The following is a 17,817-nucleotide window of genomic DNA, read 5'->3' as shown; positions in this document are numbered from 1 at the left end:
AGAGCTTGCTAATCTGAAATCTGCATCTGGTGAATTCTGGTGAGCATTACCATCATGATGGAATATAGCCACACATCCATGAACCATGTAGAGTGAAACTTCCTCACTACCTCCCCCTGAATTACTTTTCCCCTGGGAAGCCTGGCCTTGGGAACAGCATAGGGAGCAAAATGGGGGGTCTGTAGTGAGGTTGGGGTTTGATGGAAATTACCCCCTGGTCTGCAAAAGGAAATGCTATTTGGTTGTGTGGTTGTGTCTGTGCCAGTATAAGAAAGATACACATGTACTTTCTTGCCTTGAGAAAAGCATTTTCGATTACCACTGATGCCACATTGCTTCAAACAATCCAAAATGTAATAAACACAAATGCACCAGCCCTGTGGTTTGCCAGCTATTTTAGTCATCCTTACATGCTGAGAAGGAGAGAGAGAGAGGTTCTGCATGTATAGGAGAAAATTACCTTTTAAATACATTGTCAAGTACAAATAAGTATACTTTTTAATAAAGCCACCAAAATTAATTGGTAAATTTAAAAAGGAAGAAGGTTACTCGTGAATCACTGCTGTACTCTGTCCTTATACATCTTGTCAAAAAGCTCATTCTGAATAATAACCCTTTGCAGGAGCAGTTCGGTTTAATTTGGAACAGTGATCACTGGAGGAGGAGTATGCTTCCCAGTCACCTTTAGGTCTTTTGTGAGTTTTGTCTTTCCTGAAGAGTTGTCTTCCTGTCTTGTAGGCTCATGCCTGGGCAGAGTTTGGATGAACAAGTTTTGGTCCAAAGGATGCTGGATGCTTCGGTGCCATGGCTGTTTAGTTTGGCCTTCCAAACAGTTCCAGGATATCCTTTTCAGGTCCCAAGGGCTGCTTTTTAGGAACAGTGGGGAAAAAAAATTGCCATCCTGGAAAGACCAAGGATCATCCTGATTGGTGGACAAACTCATCTGGCTTAAAGCTCCGTGATTACACATGGGATGAACTCCTGATTGGGTCATTTCACTGTTTCCTGATGCTTTTCATTAGGAGCATGGCGCCATGCAGGATATATTTATATTTATGCAGTAGCCTTTGTACTTTGTGCTTTAAGGCTGCTTTTTCTCAGGAACCAAAAAAAATCCTCGGTGATTCATTAAACAGACTGCCATTCACAGAGTTGAAGTACAGAATTGCTTGTTGTTTGTTGTCCCTTCTTTCCACCTGTTTAATCAAGATGCATCCTTTAAATGAACAATATTGGCTGGTTACATTGGCTTTTTAAAAAACCTGTGCCATCAGTGGCATCTGTTCAAGAAACTAATGTAAGAACTGAGTGCAATACTAGCTGGCTACAAAGAGTGGCCACAGACGCTCTTAAGTAGTAAGTAGGGAGAGCCTTCCCAAGGAACCCTGTCAAGCAAAGGCCTCTTCTACTTTAGCAGAATGGATTTTAGGATCCAGCCACTCACCTAATCTTGGGAAAAGCATTTCCTTTCTCCTTTCCATAGGCTTTCAGAATTAACTACAGTGTAGTCTTGAATGTGGAAGCTGAAGAATGTAATATGAAAGGAAAGAATTTCCTATCAACTTGACCTGCAGATGGAGAAAATGTGACAGAATGTAGACTGAAAAGTACACATGCCCTGACTTGAAGATTGCCCACTGGTACCTGAAAGATTCAGGATGGCTTATTTTGTTTGATGAACCATAACTAGTATGTGCCTTTTTGTATCTCTTCCAGCACAGCCACAGTGTCTACAGAGCTAACTGCAACAAGATTATTATGTTATTTACTGATGGCGGTGAAGAAAAAGCACAGGAGATTTTCACCAAATATAACAAGGAAAAGAAAGTAAGTCTAATTTGTGGAAGTACTTTATTGCTTGGTGTTCTCTTCTCCAGGCATGATGGGAAAGATAATCCAAACAGGTTGTATATTTTTTTAAAAAAAGGAGTGTGTTCAGAAAGCGAAGCAGAAACAATTCTGATAAAAGGCAAATTATTTTCAAGAAATTCACTGAAAGCAGTGATGCACAGCTACACACTTGCTGACATATAAGCAAGGTAAAGATAATTAAGTGTGATCTGCAGACCAAAAGTGGCACTTTGAAAAATAAACATGAAGTCCTGCTTGTCAAACATGAGTAAACATCACCAACCTTGAATCAAATTCCTGCAAGTTACTCCCATGTCTTTTTCACATCAGGAGTCACTTAGAATATCTCACAAATTCTTTAATATTTGTTGAATTTGCAGTGATTGCCTCTCTAAGTCAAGGCAGCTGAGCACCAGAATAAGTACATGATGCTTACAACTTTCTGAATTCCTTGTAGATAATTGTGCAAGTTACTGTTTACTGTCATCAGCAGTCGTGGATGCTGTGAAAGAAGCCTTCTGGTTATGAGAGAGTGTAACGTATTTAGAGAGTTTGTCACTCAGTGATAGATCATATGGTTAGCATGCATGTGTGAAACCCTTGGCATCTTCATTGTATAGGACCATAGGTGGCAGGTGCATTTCTCCCTGCCACAGGCCGGTTCCACACAGCAAATGTACAATGAGTTGCAGTTGTGATAAAGGAATCTGTTTACCTGTTCACATTCTTCCTGTGCAGGCAAGCAGTTGGAACCCATGGAAACAATGTGGGTTGCTGCCGCACCTTTGCATGGAGACGCTTCTGTTTTTAAAAATTTCTGGCAAAACATGCATAGCTATGCAGGCATGCAGAGATCAACCCCCACAGCCATGCTGATTGTCCCATGATATCACTAGCTGCTCTTGCGTAGCTATGCAAATGCAACCAGCAAAATTTTAAAAAGGAAAAGGGGCTTCCCTGGAACGCCGAGGCGTACAGGCATAAAACGGCACCTGGGGCAAGACCTCATTTTGGCACCCCCCACCTGGCCTCCAATAGAGTTGGGGAGTGGTCCGGCAGCAGCACAGGGAGTGCCAGGAGGGCACAGGGGTGGGGTGTGCTCTGGCCATGGCTGCGGGCCTCCTGTGGCCTTTGCCTCCCCTGTTCCCCAGACCCGGCTCCAACATTCGGTAGGTTGCTGCTGTGGAAGACAGCCGGTGAGCAGGGGAGGAAGGAGCCACAGGAGGCCCACAACTGCGTCAGCAGCCCACCCTGCCCCCAGCCTCCAATGGAGGTGGGGGAACCAGTCCAACAGCAGCCAGTGCTGGGCTCGGAGCTTGTCATGGGCCTCCTGGGCGGCCCTCCGGATCCTTCATTTTGGAGACAGGACCTTTGTGAAGTACCCCCCCCCCCCCGGGTTTTATAGAATCTTACACCTGTGTTTATTGACCCATGAGGAATGGGCCATAGTGAAGAACAATGGATTCAGTGGCCCTAAGCCAGCGTAATACTGACCACATCTACAGATATAGGGAACATGTAGGGTTGAATCATACAATATGGTGCCAGTGTGGACAACACATTTTTCAAAGGCCTTGAAAAGGAGGTATAATGCCCTAGTCCAGTGCCTGTGATGGCCACTGGTAGTGTGAATTGAGCTGGAGTGATAACTTCTTTCTCCATCCTTAGTCTTCCATTCTGTTGCTTCTTTTTGCAATGCTAAACATGCTTTCTCCTGGCTTATGAACCAACTTTTACCCCTGTTCCTCCAGGTTAGGGCCAGGGCCAAGAATGCCCTGGCCCTGGTTGAGGTTAGTCAGATATCTTTCAGGCCAGGGATCACCAGCAGTCCTTTTTTAAAAAAGCAATTTGAGTATGGTCACGAGTTTTCACAAAAACCAGAACTCTTGCAAGAACCCATGACTAAGAGAGGTACTAAACATTTGAGTTTGTTAGCTGCTTTTCTGATGGCTAGCTCCGACCCTTCTCATTCCCCCTTCTCACAGGCACTGATATTTCTTACAGCCATTAAGTTCAGCAGTGTTGCTGGCTGTAACAGACCCATAGCCATTCAAGGGTGTAGTGCCTGGTGCTCCCAGATAATATTGCGATGTAATATTGTGATGTGTGATGCTGCGTTACATTTGGAAAACAATCTTGTACAGATCTACCATACTCAGAATTCTACTCAGGTCTATTCAGTGAGGTTTACTCTCAGGCAAGTGTTCTTAGGATTGCAATGTTAATCTGGTTCATTTTAAACACCTTATTACAAATGCAAGGTTTAAGATCAACTGTTCTCTGTCAACATGTTTGATATATAACATCTTGAATTATGAGATCATAGCATACAGAATTATGAGATCATAGCATACAGAGCCTATTGATAAAACAGAATTAAATGTATCAGTGTTTGTTTGGCTTCTTCATTTTTGTCCATTGGCTACAATTTGCCTGACATTGGGTTAAAACTAAGATTTCCACAGGTTCCCTCTGAAATTCATTTTTTACAGATGAGGTCGTTTAAGTTTGGGGTTTTTTTACTTGTCCTTTTTGTCCTTTTTAATACTGGAAAAGATGTTAGGTATATTTGCATGCCCTCACTGAATGTTGTAGTCTCTGAATGTCCAAATTACTATTGTGAGCTACATGAGCAAGGATACCCCCTGTTGAAATTGAAATAGTATTAATAAAGAAGAAAACAACCTTAATGGCTCTGAACAAAGCCAAATTGTAGCCCACACTGCTTTGGTGTTTAAATGTACAGTACAGTACAGTAAACCTTTATTAGGCATAAAATGTGTGTTTAAATGTACCAGGTTATGTTGATGGTATTGCTTTTAGCATTTTGTGTTGGATACTGTTCTTTGTAATGAGTTATGTTTAATGTATTAAACAATATTTAGCATAAATTAATGGGTGTTATAAAGGGTAAGTTTAGTCACAATTCTCTTAAAATAGTTTCTGCTTTGTTTCAGACAATTTTAATTCAGAAAATTTTATCCTTTAAATATAGTTTATTTGTAGTTATGGTATATGTCTTTTAACATTTGTTTTACATACTGATTAGCCTATGGCTAATGCAATAAATACCTATACCTTGTAACTTACCACTTTGTAAGTTTAAAATATTAATTTTTCAATATCTAACATATTCATGATAGATATGGATGAAACCCAAGGCTCTGTTTTTGCAGATGTTTCTGCAGATTAGATAATTGACACTTACCTGTACATGTAGATACATCCTTTTCAAAAGGCAGCTCTGAATCATTGGTGGATAGTTCTATTGCTGTATTAGTTTTACTATAGTATATTAAAAATAACTGAGCATCTTGTTCGCCTTGCAAACCATAAGTGCTAGTTATGCGGAGCTGAAATATTATTGTTGAATTACCGCAAAATAATTAGAATAACTGAATGTTTTTAAGCCCACATTTTCCTCCCACAATTTTGATGATAATATTTATAATTCACATGACTCTTGGGAGCAGAAAATAATGACTATTTGCCACTTCTGCCTCAGTTTTCTATTTTACTTTATCTAAAATATTTATACTTGCAATCAAAGTAATACATTAAATTTCTAAAAATGAATTTAAAAGCTGAGCAATTTCAGAAATTGTAGTAGTTCTTCTGAGTATTGGCTTACAAATTCTTTCCTAAGGAAGTAGGAAGAAAGCCCATAAAAGGAGAGGCAGTCCCTAAGGAAGGGGTTCAAGAATCTTCTATATATGTTTATTTTGTAAAAGGCTGTTTCTCTGCCTCATGTATTTGTGCTTCTTCCAAGGAAATAGAATTCACTGCTAGGAGATGTAGTGATGCCTTCAGGCATTTACAGCTTTAAAAGAGGTTTAGACAGATTCCTGGAGGATAGGGCTGTTGGTGGCTATGAATCTTGGAAACTTAAGGGACCCTCCATGTTCAGAAGCAGTAACCTCTGAATTCTAGTGTCAGGGAAAGTCTTTGGTCTCTTTGCCCTGGTCTCTTTGCCCTGGTCTCTTTGCCCACTTGAGTAACTGGTTGGTCACTTTGTGAGACTGGATGCTGGATGCAGCAGGACTTCTTTTACGTTCTTATGAGCTCAGAATCGTGTTTGCTAGGTCTTTCAGATGGTAGTCTAATACTCTATCCACAATACTGGCTTTGTGTGACTTTAAAAAAAGTTTGACAGGCAGGAGCAGGAAAGCTAAGAACATACTTTTAAAATTAGATAAACTGGATTTTTATTTGCATTCAGTGAAGTCTGAGTGCTGGTATTCTGGCAATATGACTTTTAAGTGTCATGTGTATTTTTAGACAAGGAGCAGGGCATATTGAATCAGTGGATTCATAACAGTTAATCAGATCTGGAACTTGTCCCTTATAGTTGATTATATCAGAAGTTTTTAATTAAGTCCCATGTTCCATACAAAGTAGCTGTTTGCAAATTTATCAAGCTAGCTATAAGTATTAACAGATAGTCTATGACATCCTGATATTGTGGTCATTCATTTTCATTAACAGAAGTTATAATGAGAAAATACCCCAGCAGCCTTTTCTGAATCCTAGTGGCCATCAAATATATCCTTGTTTTTACATTGCAATGATAGTGTGTTTGTCCATGACATGTTCTTCACTGCTGCAGTAGGTAATATTATCAAGAGAAGTAACTGGGTTGTCAGCGCTTCACATACCACCTCACTATTCGTACATAAGAGCAGCATAGGATGGAGCTTTGGTGGAAAAAGCAACCACACCACTCCCATAATGTAGACCTGCAGTATGGTAGAGAATTACCTGCCATCTGAACCTCAACCTCATACCCATTATTGTCAGAGACTGCCCCAATATATCCTTGGAGGGGAAAGAGGAAGATTCTTCAGAAAAGGAAGATTAAGCAATTGGGAAGGAGTTCCCAGGGTCCCCATTTCATCCTAGGCTCCTTGCTGGGATGTCCAGGAGAAAGAACTCCTGCCTTCCCTGTTATAACTTGCCCCATTTAAGATCTAGATCAGTGGTTCTCAACCTGAGGGTCGGGACCCATTTGGGGGTCGAATGACCCTTTCACAGGGGTCGCCTAAGACTCTCTGCATCAGTGTTCTCCATCTGTAAAATGGATAAATGTTAGGGTTGGGGGTCACCACCACATGAAAAACTGTATTAAAGGGTTGCGGCATTAGAAAGGTTGAGAACCACTGATCTAGATGTTTTGGGGGCTCTGGAGACCCCTGAGGAGGGAGACAGAGAATCAGAGCTGAAGTTTGAATGGTCAAGGAGTACACAGCTACCAGTGTGGAGTCATCCCAACTCTAGCTGCACACAGAAAGATGTTACTCCTTAAATTCTTTCAGGATTGGACAACTAACTCCCCCTGCAGGAAGGGGTAAGGCCAGTGTTTCCCTTATAACTCATCAGTTAAGTCTCAACACTGTGATTCAATGGCTCTTGAACCCAGCTTGCAGTAGGCCTAGAAAGCTTCCTGCATCAAAAGCTCCATCTCTGACATTGAGGGTCAGCTTCACTCTGGCTTTCTCTCAGCTGCCTACCACAGACCCCATGCATCCCGTCCTCCCGGTCTGGCCAGATAAATAATGGCATAATTGTTTTGTGGAATTATTTGGACTATTGCCTTGATATTTGAAGGGGTGAACTGGTACCCCCGTAAAAAAAAAATGCTTCACTCTGCCAAAACCTGGCAGGTGTCAAAGAAGTGTTTTGAGGAAAATATATATTTGGGAGAAATAAAATACTGTCAACAAGACTTGTGTATCTTTACAAGAACGTTTTGGATTAATATCCCTCCTGATTCAGACTGGCAGATTGTTGAGGTGCTGGTAATGCTGCTTTAAGAGGTTTATTTAGCTGTCAGTTCTACTTGCATAAACAAAGAAAAGAAATCAAAGAAGATCTGGTGAAGCAGATTTAAAAGCTGGAGTTATTGCCTACAAAAATGCTGGATGCAAAAATAACAGAAGAATCTGTGAGAAAGAACTAAACATAATCTGTAGGAAACAATTAAACATTGTATAACTTCCAGGCTGTACAAGCACTGGGAGAAGCAACATCTGAGAAAGGGCTGAACTCCAGTGGAGTTCAGCCATAGCCAAAGGGAAGACTCAAAAGTACAATCTGACATCGAGTTTCTCCAGCTTGGAATAGCTCGGCATAAGATTGCGCCGTAAATGAATAACATTTGAAGCACAACTGGCACACAATGCAATCCTAAACAGTGTTACGCCCTTCAAAACCCATACATTTCAATTGATTGAGAAGGGTGCAACTTTGTTTTGCATTGAACAGATAACCTAGTGAGTGATGGGGATCCTATGTGTGGTGTTTTTCGCACACCAGAAATAAAATGTCCTGCAGATGTTTAAATGGTTCTTTTTTCCCACCTGCCACCCAATGGGGCTCTTGTCAGTTTCATAGTTATGCCCGTCATTTTCTCCCACTTGTGATCCTCCATCCCACCTGCCATTTGGGGAAGTTTTTCTTGGAGGTTTCCTCTGCTTGCAGCTCAACTGCATGCAATTTCACTGTAAAAAAAGTACAAGAATAAAGCGCGGCCGCGTGACGGAAAGCTTTGCAGCGACGCCCGTTCTTGCGGGAGGGCGAGGGCCGGCGAAGGCTCCAGGCCGTTCGCGCATCTTGTAGCGGCCGTCCGGCGCATCGCGCCAGAAGGCCGAGCAGCTTCGGGCTACGCCCTGCGCATAGCGCAGGAGGCCCCAGCTGATAAGGTGAAAATTAACTCCCGCGATACAGCGGAATTGCGTCTGCGGAGAGGCGAGAGGCTGGAGCCTATAAAAGGCCACACTGCCTGCGTGGTTAAACGCTTGACTACTCCATGACGGCGAACCGAGGGATTCCCCAACCACCCGATCCCCTATTTTTGAAATGTTTAAATGTTGTGTTGTTGTCACTTAGCCATTTCGCGGGTTGCGCATGTAGGGAGGTGATCCGCTGGCAGGGGCTCAGGGGAGAGCTCCCGTTTATTACACCTCATTAAAGAGGTAGGGTGGAACAAGTTCCACGGTTGGAAGGCGCCCATGCAGTGACTAAGAAACTTAAGCCCCTAGCGAAGGATGGAGATGGGGCCCCAGTCATGGGCTTAGACGCCAGCCCCGGTCTGGAATGTCCACTCAATCTTCGGCAGCTGGAATTCCTCCAGCAGGCGGGCTGAAGGAACTAGCCATCCGCTGGGTACAGCACTCGGGCTGCCCAGATGCTTGGATCACCTCCCATGCTGCGCCAATTTGCCTTCCTGTATTTTTCGGTTAATAAATTCTTTGGCTATGGCCATTTGCTTACCCACACTATATACATACTGTCTTGTGTATTATTCTGTGTATCTAGTCACTGAGCAGGAAGGGCCACACCTCTACACGCAAAGTTTGTTCTGACTGGTGATCCCATGCATGTGTCATCCCCCCCCTTTTTCTGTTTTGAGGGAGACATCTGCGATGCTTTGACAACTCAAATATTGTTGTCGTAGCTTCATAGACATCTCCCTCAAAACAAACAAACAAACAAAACAGAAAAAAATGACATATGTGCAGAATCACCAGGCAAAACAAACTTAATTCATGTACTTTTTACAGTGAAATTCTGCATGGATGAACTGCAAGCAGAGGAAAACTGCGTGGAAAACCTTCATCAAATGGCAGAGGCAGGAGGCTCCCTGAAAAGGGCAGAAAATGGTGGGTGGAACTGCAGGAAAAATTAAAGTAAGAGGTGTAAAGAGGAGGCAGGAGAAATAAAGCATGTCCTACCTACTTTTCTTTACACAGACAAGCAAGAGACATCTTCAGCCTGTCTTCAGGGGAAAAGATCGCTAGTTTTAGCAATTTTTAAAAAACCTGAGTTGAGAGAAATAAAACGTCCTGAAGATGTTTGGGGGGAGAGACCTGCATGAACCTCTTCCCCAAAACGGTTTTTATAACATACCCAAGATGTTATATTTCTGCTGTGCAGAAAAGACCTGTGTTGGTCAGCTGTTCCCTACCATAGCTGTGGTTCCAGAGCCAGTAAGGAAGGTTTTCCAGTATTTTTGGGGGGGTGGGGGGTGGGGGGGCACATACTGGATTCTACTTCTGTATGTCCTTTATGCTTGACAGAATGTGCATCGTTTTTTTGGTTCTCTCAGCAATTATTTCATAAAGGTGATGTGTGTTTCTGAGATAGAGTAAACATTAGGACCCCAAATTATTATGGAGCATTTATTTTACTGTACAAGTGCTGTGGTGCTGATGCTAAATATTCTGGATACTTTGTGTCAGTTATCAAAATATCTTATGTTGCCTTTTTGTTGAACAAACGTGATTCAATTGCCTCTTCCAGCAAGAGATGCATGCTCCATAATATTGCTGCTTCAATTTTACTTAGGTTGTTTGGGTGAACTTGACTTCTATTTAACTTTCCAGCTGACATGTTAAAGAAAATAATAAACATTTTGTGTTTCTCTTGTGTTTCTTTTCTCTGGAAAAGTGTCCCAGCACATTACTGGTTTTCTTCTTTTTGAACTGGCATATGGTTATAGTTAAAATAGTTTTCTTTCTCTATAGATAAATTGCACCACAAATCTGGTGTGTTTTTTAAAAAAAAAACTACGGTAACTCTGGGAAGTCAAAAAACAATGCAGTAGTGACTGAAGTGCACATTGTGACATTAAATATGATGAAATAGTGTTTTGTGCAAATGGTCCTTTACATTGGCCCTTTTCTGAAGTTTCAAGGTGGTAGAGTGATGCATGGGTTGGTGCGGGGGGGGGGGGGGGGAACAGCAAACTCCACCCCTGGCTGCCATTAATTTATTGAATTACATAGCAAGCACTTACATAAATATAAGTAGGCAAAAAGCTGGCAAAGTTTTTGGTTACTAGACTGGAGTTATAAGTATGAACTCTCTTTAAAAGCCTTTACTTAGTTTATTTTATGTTTCCTACATGGCCTACAAGCAAAGCCAAATTCTTTTCCATGAATTAAGCAGCTCTTTTCTAAAATTCTGGAAGATTAAAAGATCAGCCTGAAATATATGTATTTTTTTAACCACCTGGCTTCAGTTGTTTTGAAGCCCTGGTCAACATAATAATTTCTAAGTATTGTTGTTGTTTGAATTATTCTTTTAAAAAATTATACAATTCTTGTTGAAAAACATCCCAACCTTTTCTTAATTGCCTAGCACAAGCCTAACTCTGAGTCCTATGCTGAGAATAAAGCTGTGCTTTTTACAATACCTAAATCCCTCACCTACAGTTAACTCTTATTTTTTTAAAAAAAGTTACAACAATTGGAACAATGAAATTGTCCAGAACCAATAAGAAAACCATGAAACTCTGCTACAGCACTCCCCCAAGACACACAGAAACACAGTAAGTAAAACTAGAACAGTGGAACCGTTAAGGACAAACTTTTAAAGACAGTTAAACCTTAAAAATTAAAGCTCAGAAAAGAGCCAAAACAGATCCCAATAGAACAGAACAGCAGAGTCTTCTTATAATTAATAACAGCAGAAAACAAAGCCAAAAAGTAACTTATAAAAGAACCAGAAAGCAAATGACGCCTGCCCATCAGACCAAAAGAAAGAAAAGAAACAAAACCTAAAGTTAAAACGAGGAATATGCTGAACTGTGTTAAAATTAGAACTCAACTTGACATTGGAGAACTTCACAACTAAAAGGGGGAAATGACCAATTACTTTGGTAGAATTTAAACACACATATAATTTCAAACTCCCTGTAAAGAATTCTAAAGCACTGACCAAACACCAGGACTCTCCATGCTGGGCTGTAATTTCCTTCTGCGGTGTCCTTCCTAGCTCCTCAGTCCTTCAAAGAAGCTGTTGCTCCGATGCAAATGGGGATTGGGGCCAATGGCTTGGATATGACCTTACTTTATGGGCTATAGGTGGGAAACTTGTGGAGAACAGTCAATTCCCATCTTAATTTCCTGTAGCCCTTCTTCCAGGTCCTTTCTGTGGAAGGATTTTTTCTCTTTGCAGGATTGTTAGGTTGAGAATAGAATTGGTAAGGCAGGGGGAACATATTTCTGTCAAGACATTTAAGGATGTGTCTTTGGAAGTATCTGGTCTGAATATGTGTCTTAAAATATCTTATCAGTAATTTCTGGATAGATTTAAGATTTTCCAGAATATTGGGAAACGAATAAAAAAAAATCTTGGAAATCTTTGAGAGTAACTAGGAGTATCAGGACTCAGCTTTTTTAAAAAAGATTTTTCATTAATTTTACTGTATTTTTGTTTCTTTTTGGCACTTTGTATCAGCTTGATTGTGTCTTTTGAAATTGGTTTTGTTGGTCTTGCAACATTTTGGTCTTTGCTCAAGTTAGTTTATGTTGGGTTGGCAGTTGACAGTGCTGTGAATTCCCAGATTATATATTGACTTGTTTTTCTGATTTTACATTTTACATTTGTCGGGTTTGCTAACAACAACCATTTCAATAGCAAACAAATAGAAGACATCTGGACCGACTGACACAGGAAATAAGTAGAGAGTTATTAAATAATTAAACAAGGACCAAACGCTTATAAATGCCATGTGTCTGTTAATCTATGTTCAAAACACATCATAATGAAAGCTGGATTAGCTTTATATGAAGGTGGAGTGAAAATTGGGAGTGGGGCCGACATTAACATACAATTTGCAGATCACCACATTACTGCCAGAAAATAGCGAAGACTTGAAATCAATTCTGATGAATGTTAAAGGAGAAAATACCAAAGCAAGATTGCAGTTGAAGATCAAGAAGACAAAAGTAATGACGACTTGGGAATTATATAACTTTGAGGCTGCTGATGAAGAAATGGAAATTGTTCAAGATTTTCTGTTCCTCGGTTCCATTGTTAACTGAAAGGAAAACTGCAACCAAACAATCAGAAGGACATTGAGACTGGAAAGGGCAGTCAGGATGAAACTACAAAAGATCCTATCTTTTGTTATAATAAGCAAGTTAATGATGATTCATGCCGTAGTATTCCCCTATGTCTGTGTATGGGTGTGAAAGTTGTTCACTGAAGAAAGCTGACATGAAGAAAGTTGATTAATTTGAAATGTGTTGTAGGAAGGTTTTATCACAGGCAGCCAAAAAAACAAATCAATTGCCTCTTGATCAAATCAAACCTGGATTCTCCCTAGAAGCTAATATAACTGAAATGAGGCTTTTGTATTTTGGCCACATTATGAGATGACAAGACAACAATGCTAGAAAAGTTGAAGGCAGCAGGAAAAGAGGAAGCCCTAAAGAACTGATACCAAGGTAGCCCTGCCCCTCTTCTGACCATTGAAAACCACCACTTTTCTTCATACCATGCATTCATTGATTTTCTTCTGAGAAAAAAATTATGAAGAGTTTGCAGATGGAACCTACTATTGAGCAGAGGACACAGCAAAGTAATTAATATTTCACTCTTTCATTTCAATTTCTTTTATGATCTTCCACAGAGATTTCATTTACTTACATGAAGGTCTAAAGGACTGTGTTGCTTTCACTGTATTCATAGTAAGCAAATGGTTTTCTATTGACCCCTGCTGTCAGCACTTGGTTAAAGCTGATACTGACCAAGATTTAATTATAAGTGTGGACAGCACCAATACATAAAATGCAAGTTCTCACATTACATGGTGAACAGCATCAGTCTCTAGTATGCCCCCTCCATTTTTTGTATGAAAGAAATGCACTTCATAGTATGAAATCATAAGCCACATGCTTTTCATAGGCATTTTAAGTATCAATCATTCGGTAATGTGAAATTGCGCCCCAGGCTTCAGCCTGGTGGCGCCATTGCAGCAGGGAAGGAAGGAGTGTAAAGCCTCCCCTCCCTGCCGGCCAGCCCAAGGCAGTCACGTGGCCAGGTACCGGCACGTGACTGGGGCCAGGCAGCCTATAAGAGGCTGCGTCGGCAGGGACCAGCCTGTCATTCGAGGCTGGCAGCAGCAAAGGGTGGACGTCTCTTATTTGGAGTGTTTTTCTTTCCTTTCCTCCTTTCCTCTTCTTTTCTTTGTTATAGCTACTATACCATTTTAGATTCTTTATTATGCTGCCTTCCCTTTGTTTCCATGAGAGTTCCATGAGAGTTTAGCCTCTTTGTCTACCCCCCACCAGTCTGCATCTGTCTGGCTTCCAGAGGCAACAATCAAAATGTTTGTTGTTCTCCCTGTAAACATACCTTGTTTTATTGGGGAAGGGGGTTAGCATGGCTTAGATTCAGTTTCGGTCTCCCTTCCTTTCCTCAGGCACAGGCTTCAGATCTTGCTGTATATTTTCCTGTTGGCTATTTCCCAAGAAAGCATAGAACTCCTCACACAGGGAGGAAAGTTGTTTATTCCCTGAAACTAGGAAGCAGTGAGGCTGCTTTTGAAGGGAGCTGACCCCTCAGCCCAAGGTGGGAGTGAATGTGACTTAAAGAGAATCAGGTATTTACTTAGAGTTAGAAATCCAGTAAAGACAGTCACATCAGGGAATTGTATTGCATCCCAGTGAGCTTTTGCCTGGAAGTTTTCTTCTATCACGATATTTAGAGTGTCAGACTAAGATCTGGTAGATCCAGGTTTGAATCCCCACTCTATCATGGAAGCTCCACTGGGTGACTTTGGACTGCCTGAAAAGTCTCAGTCTAATCTGCCTAACAGGGCTGTTGTAATGATAAAATAAAAGAGAAGATAACAATGTAAGATGTTTTCTGCAATTTTTAGAGATTACTGACTTTTTAATAATCTCATTACATGCCATCAAATATCAAAGAATTGAGTGCATTTGGTTAATATCTCGTTTCATTTAATTACATGCCTAATCCAAAATGAATATATATAATCTCAGTCCCATGTCCTGTTTCAAGAATCTGGATGTAGACAAGCTCCTTGAATAGGAATGTCCCCAATCTATTTCATCTATCAACCAGCAAAAGTATTAGGCAGAGGAGTGCAGAAAGGACATCTCCATCTAGGAATCTATTATCTAAATTAAGCCTTTTGAGTTGAGTGATATTATCCCTTTGCAGTAAATGTTTCAACACAGCTTGACGTTGTAACTTGCCTGACCATTTGATTTTTGATTATCATGATGAAGGACCCAGGAATGATACTTATCACTACATTCAAGTTAAAGTTGTTCTTTATTTTTTAAAAAGAATCTCATTAAAACCAGGTCCTTAGTATTTCCCTCATATCATTTAATGATGTATTTCAGCTCCTTCCTGTCTTTTAATCACGTTTGCATTATTATTGTATATTTTGAAACCTTGCTTCTGATGAAAAAAAAAAGACAGTCTCTTGGTGTAAATGATGATAACTGGCAAATGGGCTGTGCCTCTAAAGTAGGTTTCCTTGTGTCCTGTAACAGCAGCAGGCCCTGCCTCCTCCTCAGCTCACCAGCAGGCCATTGTGACCCTGACTCCCTTCACACATGGCAGTCCCCAGAGCCCCACATGCTTCCCATGATACAGAAGGGAAAGAGGGCTTACCTAGGAGGAGGAGGGATCAGGCGATAGTGGGCAAAGACAGGCAGGGCAGGACAGGAACTGCAAGATGGTAGGTGGCAGTGACAATGTTTAGGCTGAGAAGGCTGCAGTGCTGAGCCAGGAGAGGGATGGGGTAGCCCAGGAAGGCTGCAATACAGAGGCAAGAGGAGGAAGTGTGGGAGAGTCATGGGGGAGGCAGGAGCAAGGGAGAGTCATGGGGGAGGCGGTACCAGTCAGAGCCAGGCAGCAACAGGAGCCATGTGGCCAGTGAAGGATGGGCTCAGCCTCAATTCTGAGGCCCCAATTGGTGGCCAGGGCAGAGGGAAGTGGTGGCTGGGAGGATAAAAGCAGGAAGGTGATAACTGATGAAGAGGAGGACGCTGACAGAAGTTGGTAGAGTTGGAGAACCTCATGAGTTCTTCACCCTTGATTCTGAGGCCATGACCCCTGGGGAACTGGCAGTAGCAACAGCAGTGACAGAAGTTGGCAGTATCAAGCCAGCCCCAGCACCAGGGGGTGTCACTCTAGAGTCTTTTATTTCTTCTGCCCGCAGGACTCCATTGATTTTAGAAAACATTTAATTGCCATCAAAGGCTTTGGATTGTCTAGAGCAAAGTAATAAGGGTAGGAAGCTGAAAGAGGAAGGAATGAATAAAAGTGCAATCAGACAGATGCAGAGTGTACCAGGAATAGCCAAATTAGTACTTTCCAATCCCTTTCAAAAGTTTCTTTTAGCTTTCATTCCCGGCTGGTAGGATTATCGATGTAGTTTTTCGTGACATTCATTCTTCTTTCCTTTCCTCAAATATTCTGTCCAGCACAGGAACTAACAAGAAGCCAGGCAAGATGACAGCAACATCCATGGTCTATTAATGTACTCTTAGAAATCTTCATAGCATAAGCTCTTACTTCAGTGCTTTTTGCAGTTGCTCTGAAAAACTGACATATATATAGCTGAGCAAATGTGCAGTCTGCCACATGTTTTTTTCCCTTTACCCTGCCTTTTTCTAGGTTACATTATTTCTACCCTTCTCTTTTTATCTTTACAGCAACCCTGTGAGGTAGGTTAGGCTGAGTGTTTGGGACTGGCCCAAGGTCACCCAGCAAGCTTCTGTGGCACAGTTATCATGTATCTTCCTTCCCAGGGCAGGTCTAATGCACCTTGAAATACTGTTCCTGAGGCTTCTTGTGTCCACAGAAATGTTTGTCTGGCTTCAATCCAAAATGAGGAAAAAAGACACATATATGCTGCCTTTAGCCCCATGAAAGAAGGGTGGGATAAAAATGTGATGGCTAGAAAGGTGACCTATGCACGCCAAATAATTACTGAAACTTTTGCTAAAACTTAGCTGTCAAGTGCATGCCTCATAGCAGCTTTGGATATCAAAAAGATGGTTGAATGACTTGTGGCACTTTGCTGTGGAATTCAAAGCTGCCGTTACCCTGTATGTAATGCTGAACCTGATCCCCCTGCAGATTGATAGATCTAGAGAAAAGGGCCAGGTTCAGAGAAGGGGTCTTTTTTACTACAGATCTGAAGAACCTCCTAGGATTCCAGAAAAATGTGAAAATTGCAATCTCCCTCCAAAAAGCAGCAGAACATGAATCAAGACTGAGCAGGAAAGAGGAGGAGAAGGAAGAAGCGGCTGGAGAGGCTGTCACTGGTGCTACCCCTTCTTCCACTATCTTTCTCTGCAGGCAGGGGGAGAATGAACAATGGGGAGCTGCCATCCCCCTACCACCGCTGCCACTGCCATCCTTCCCTCTGCAAGTATGGGAAGAGAAGTATGAGCTGCTACTGTTCACCAACATCCCCACTATTCCCTCCTCCTCTGTAGGTGGCCAGGCAGGGGAGAAGGAGCAGAGCTTGACTCCCTTCATCTAAGTCATTTGAGGAGCCAGGAAAGGTCCATCTGTGGCTACTACCTAAAGAGGCTAAATGGAACTAGGTGTTATGGGGTTTTTTAGGCTATGTGTCCATGGTCTGGTAGTTTTGCTCCTAGTGTTTCACCTGCATCTTTGGCTGGCATCTTTAGAGGCATGTCACAGTAAGATGTGTTTATCTCCATAGAACATCATACCGTGACATGCCTCTGAAGTTGCCATCCAGAGATGTGGGCAAAACATTAGGAGCAAAAACTACCAGACTACAGCCACACAGCCTGGAAAACCCACAACAACCAGTTGATTCCAGCCATTAAAGCCTTTGACAACACGCTAAAATACACTAAATGAAATCAAAGGCAGTACTCTCTGCTTATCAGTGCTCAGGAGGCTAGGGAAGGCGTGTGTGCCTATTTTGTGGGCCTTCCACGAAATCTTAATGTTACCGCCCAAGAAAATAGCCAAAATATTTTCTTGAGTCAAGTTACATGACTTCACTGGCTTCATGTCAGGACGCAGAGACAATGGTGTCGGGACCACCATTGGACAGTTTGAACTCTCTTTTGTTGCAGGACTGAGGCGTGGGAGCCTCAGGTCATAACAGAAGGAAACAGCCATCTGATAACATAGATAACTGGATGCGGTAGCGAG

At 41.8% G+C, this 17,817-nt stretch overlaps 1 protein-coding gene across 1 annotated transcript in view; it reads left to right on the top strand.

The window, feature by feature from the left end:
• Positions 1-17,817, top strand: part of CACNA2D1 (calcium voltage-gated channel auxiliary subunit alpha2delta 1) — a 446,220-nt gene that overhangs the window by 357,180 nt on the left and 71,223 nt on the right. Inside the window, exon 12 of the mRNA XM_048501599.1 lies at positions 1,717-1,827. Within this exon, the coding sequence (XP_048357556.1) occupies positions 1,717-1,827 (111 nt within the window). The remainder of the gene's footprint in view (positions 1-1,716; positions 1,828-17,817) is intronic.

Source organism: Sphaerodactylus townsendi, linkage group LG06 (assembly GCF_021028975.2).
Source record: "Sphaerodactylus townsendi isolate TG3544 linkage group LG06, MPM_Stown_v2.3, whole genome shotgun sequence".
NCBI classification, from domain to species: Eukaryota; Metazoa; Chordata; class Lepidosauria; order Squamata; family Sphaerodactylidae; genus Sphaerodactylus; species Sphaerodactylus townsendi.
This window is presented reverse-complemented; position numbering and strand designations above follow the sequence as displayed.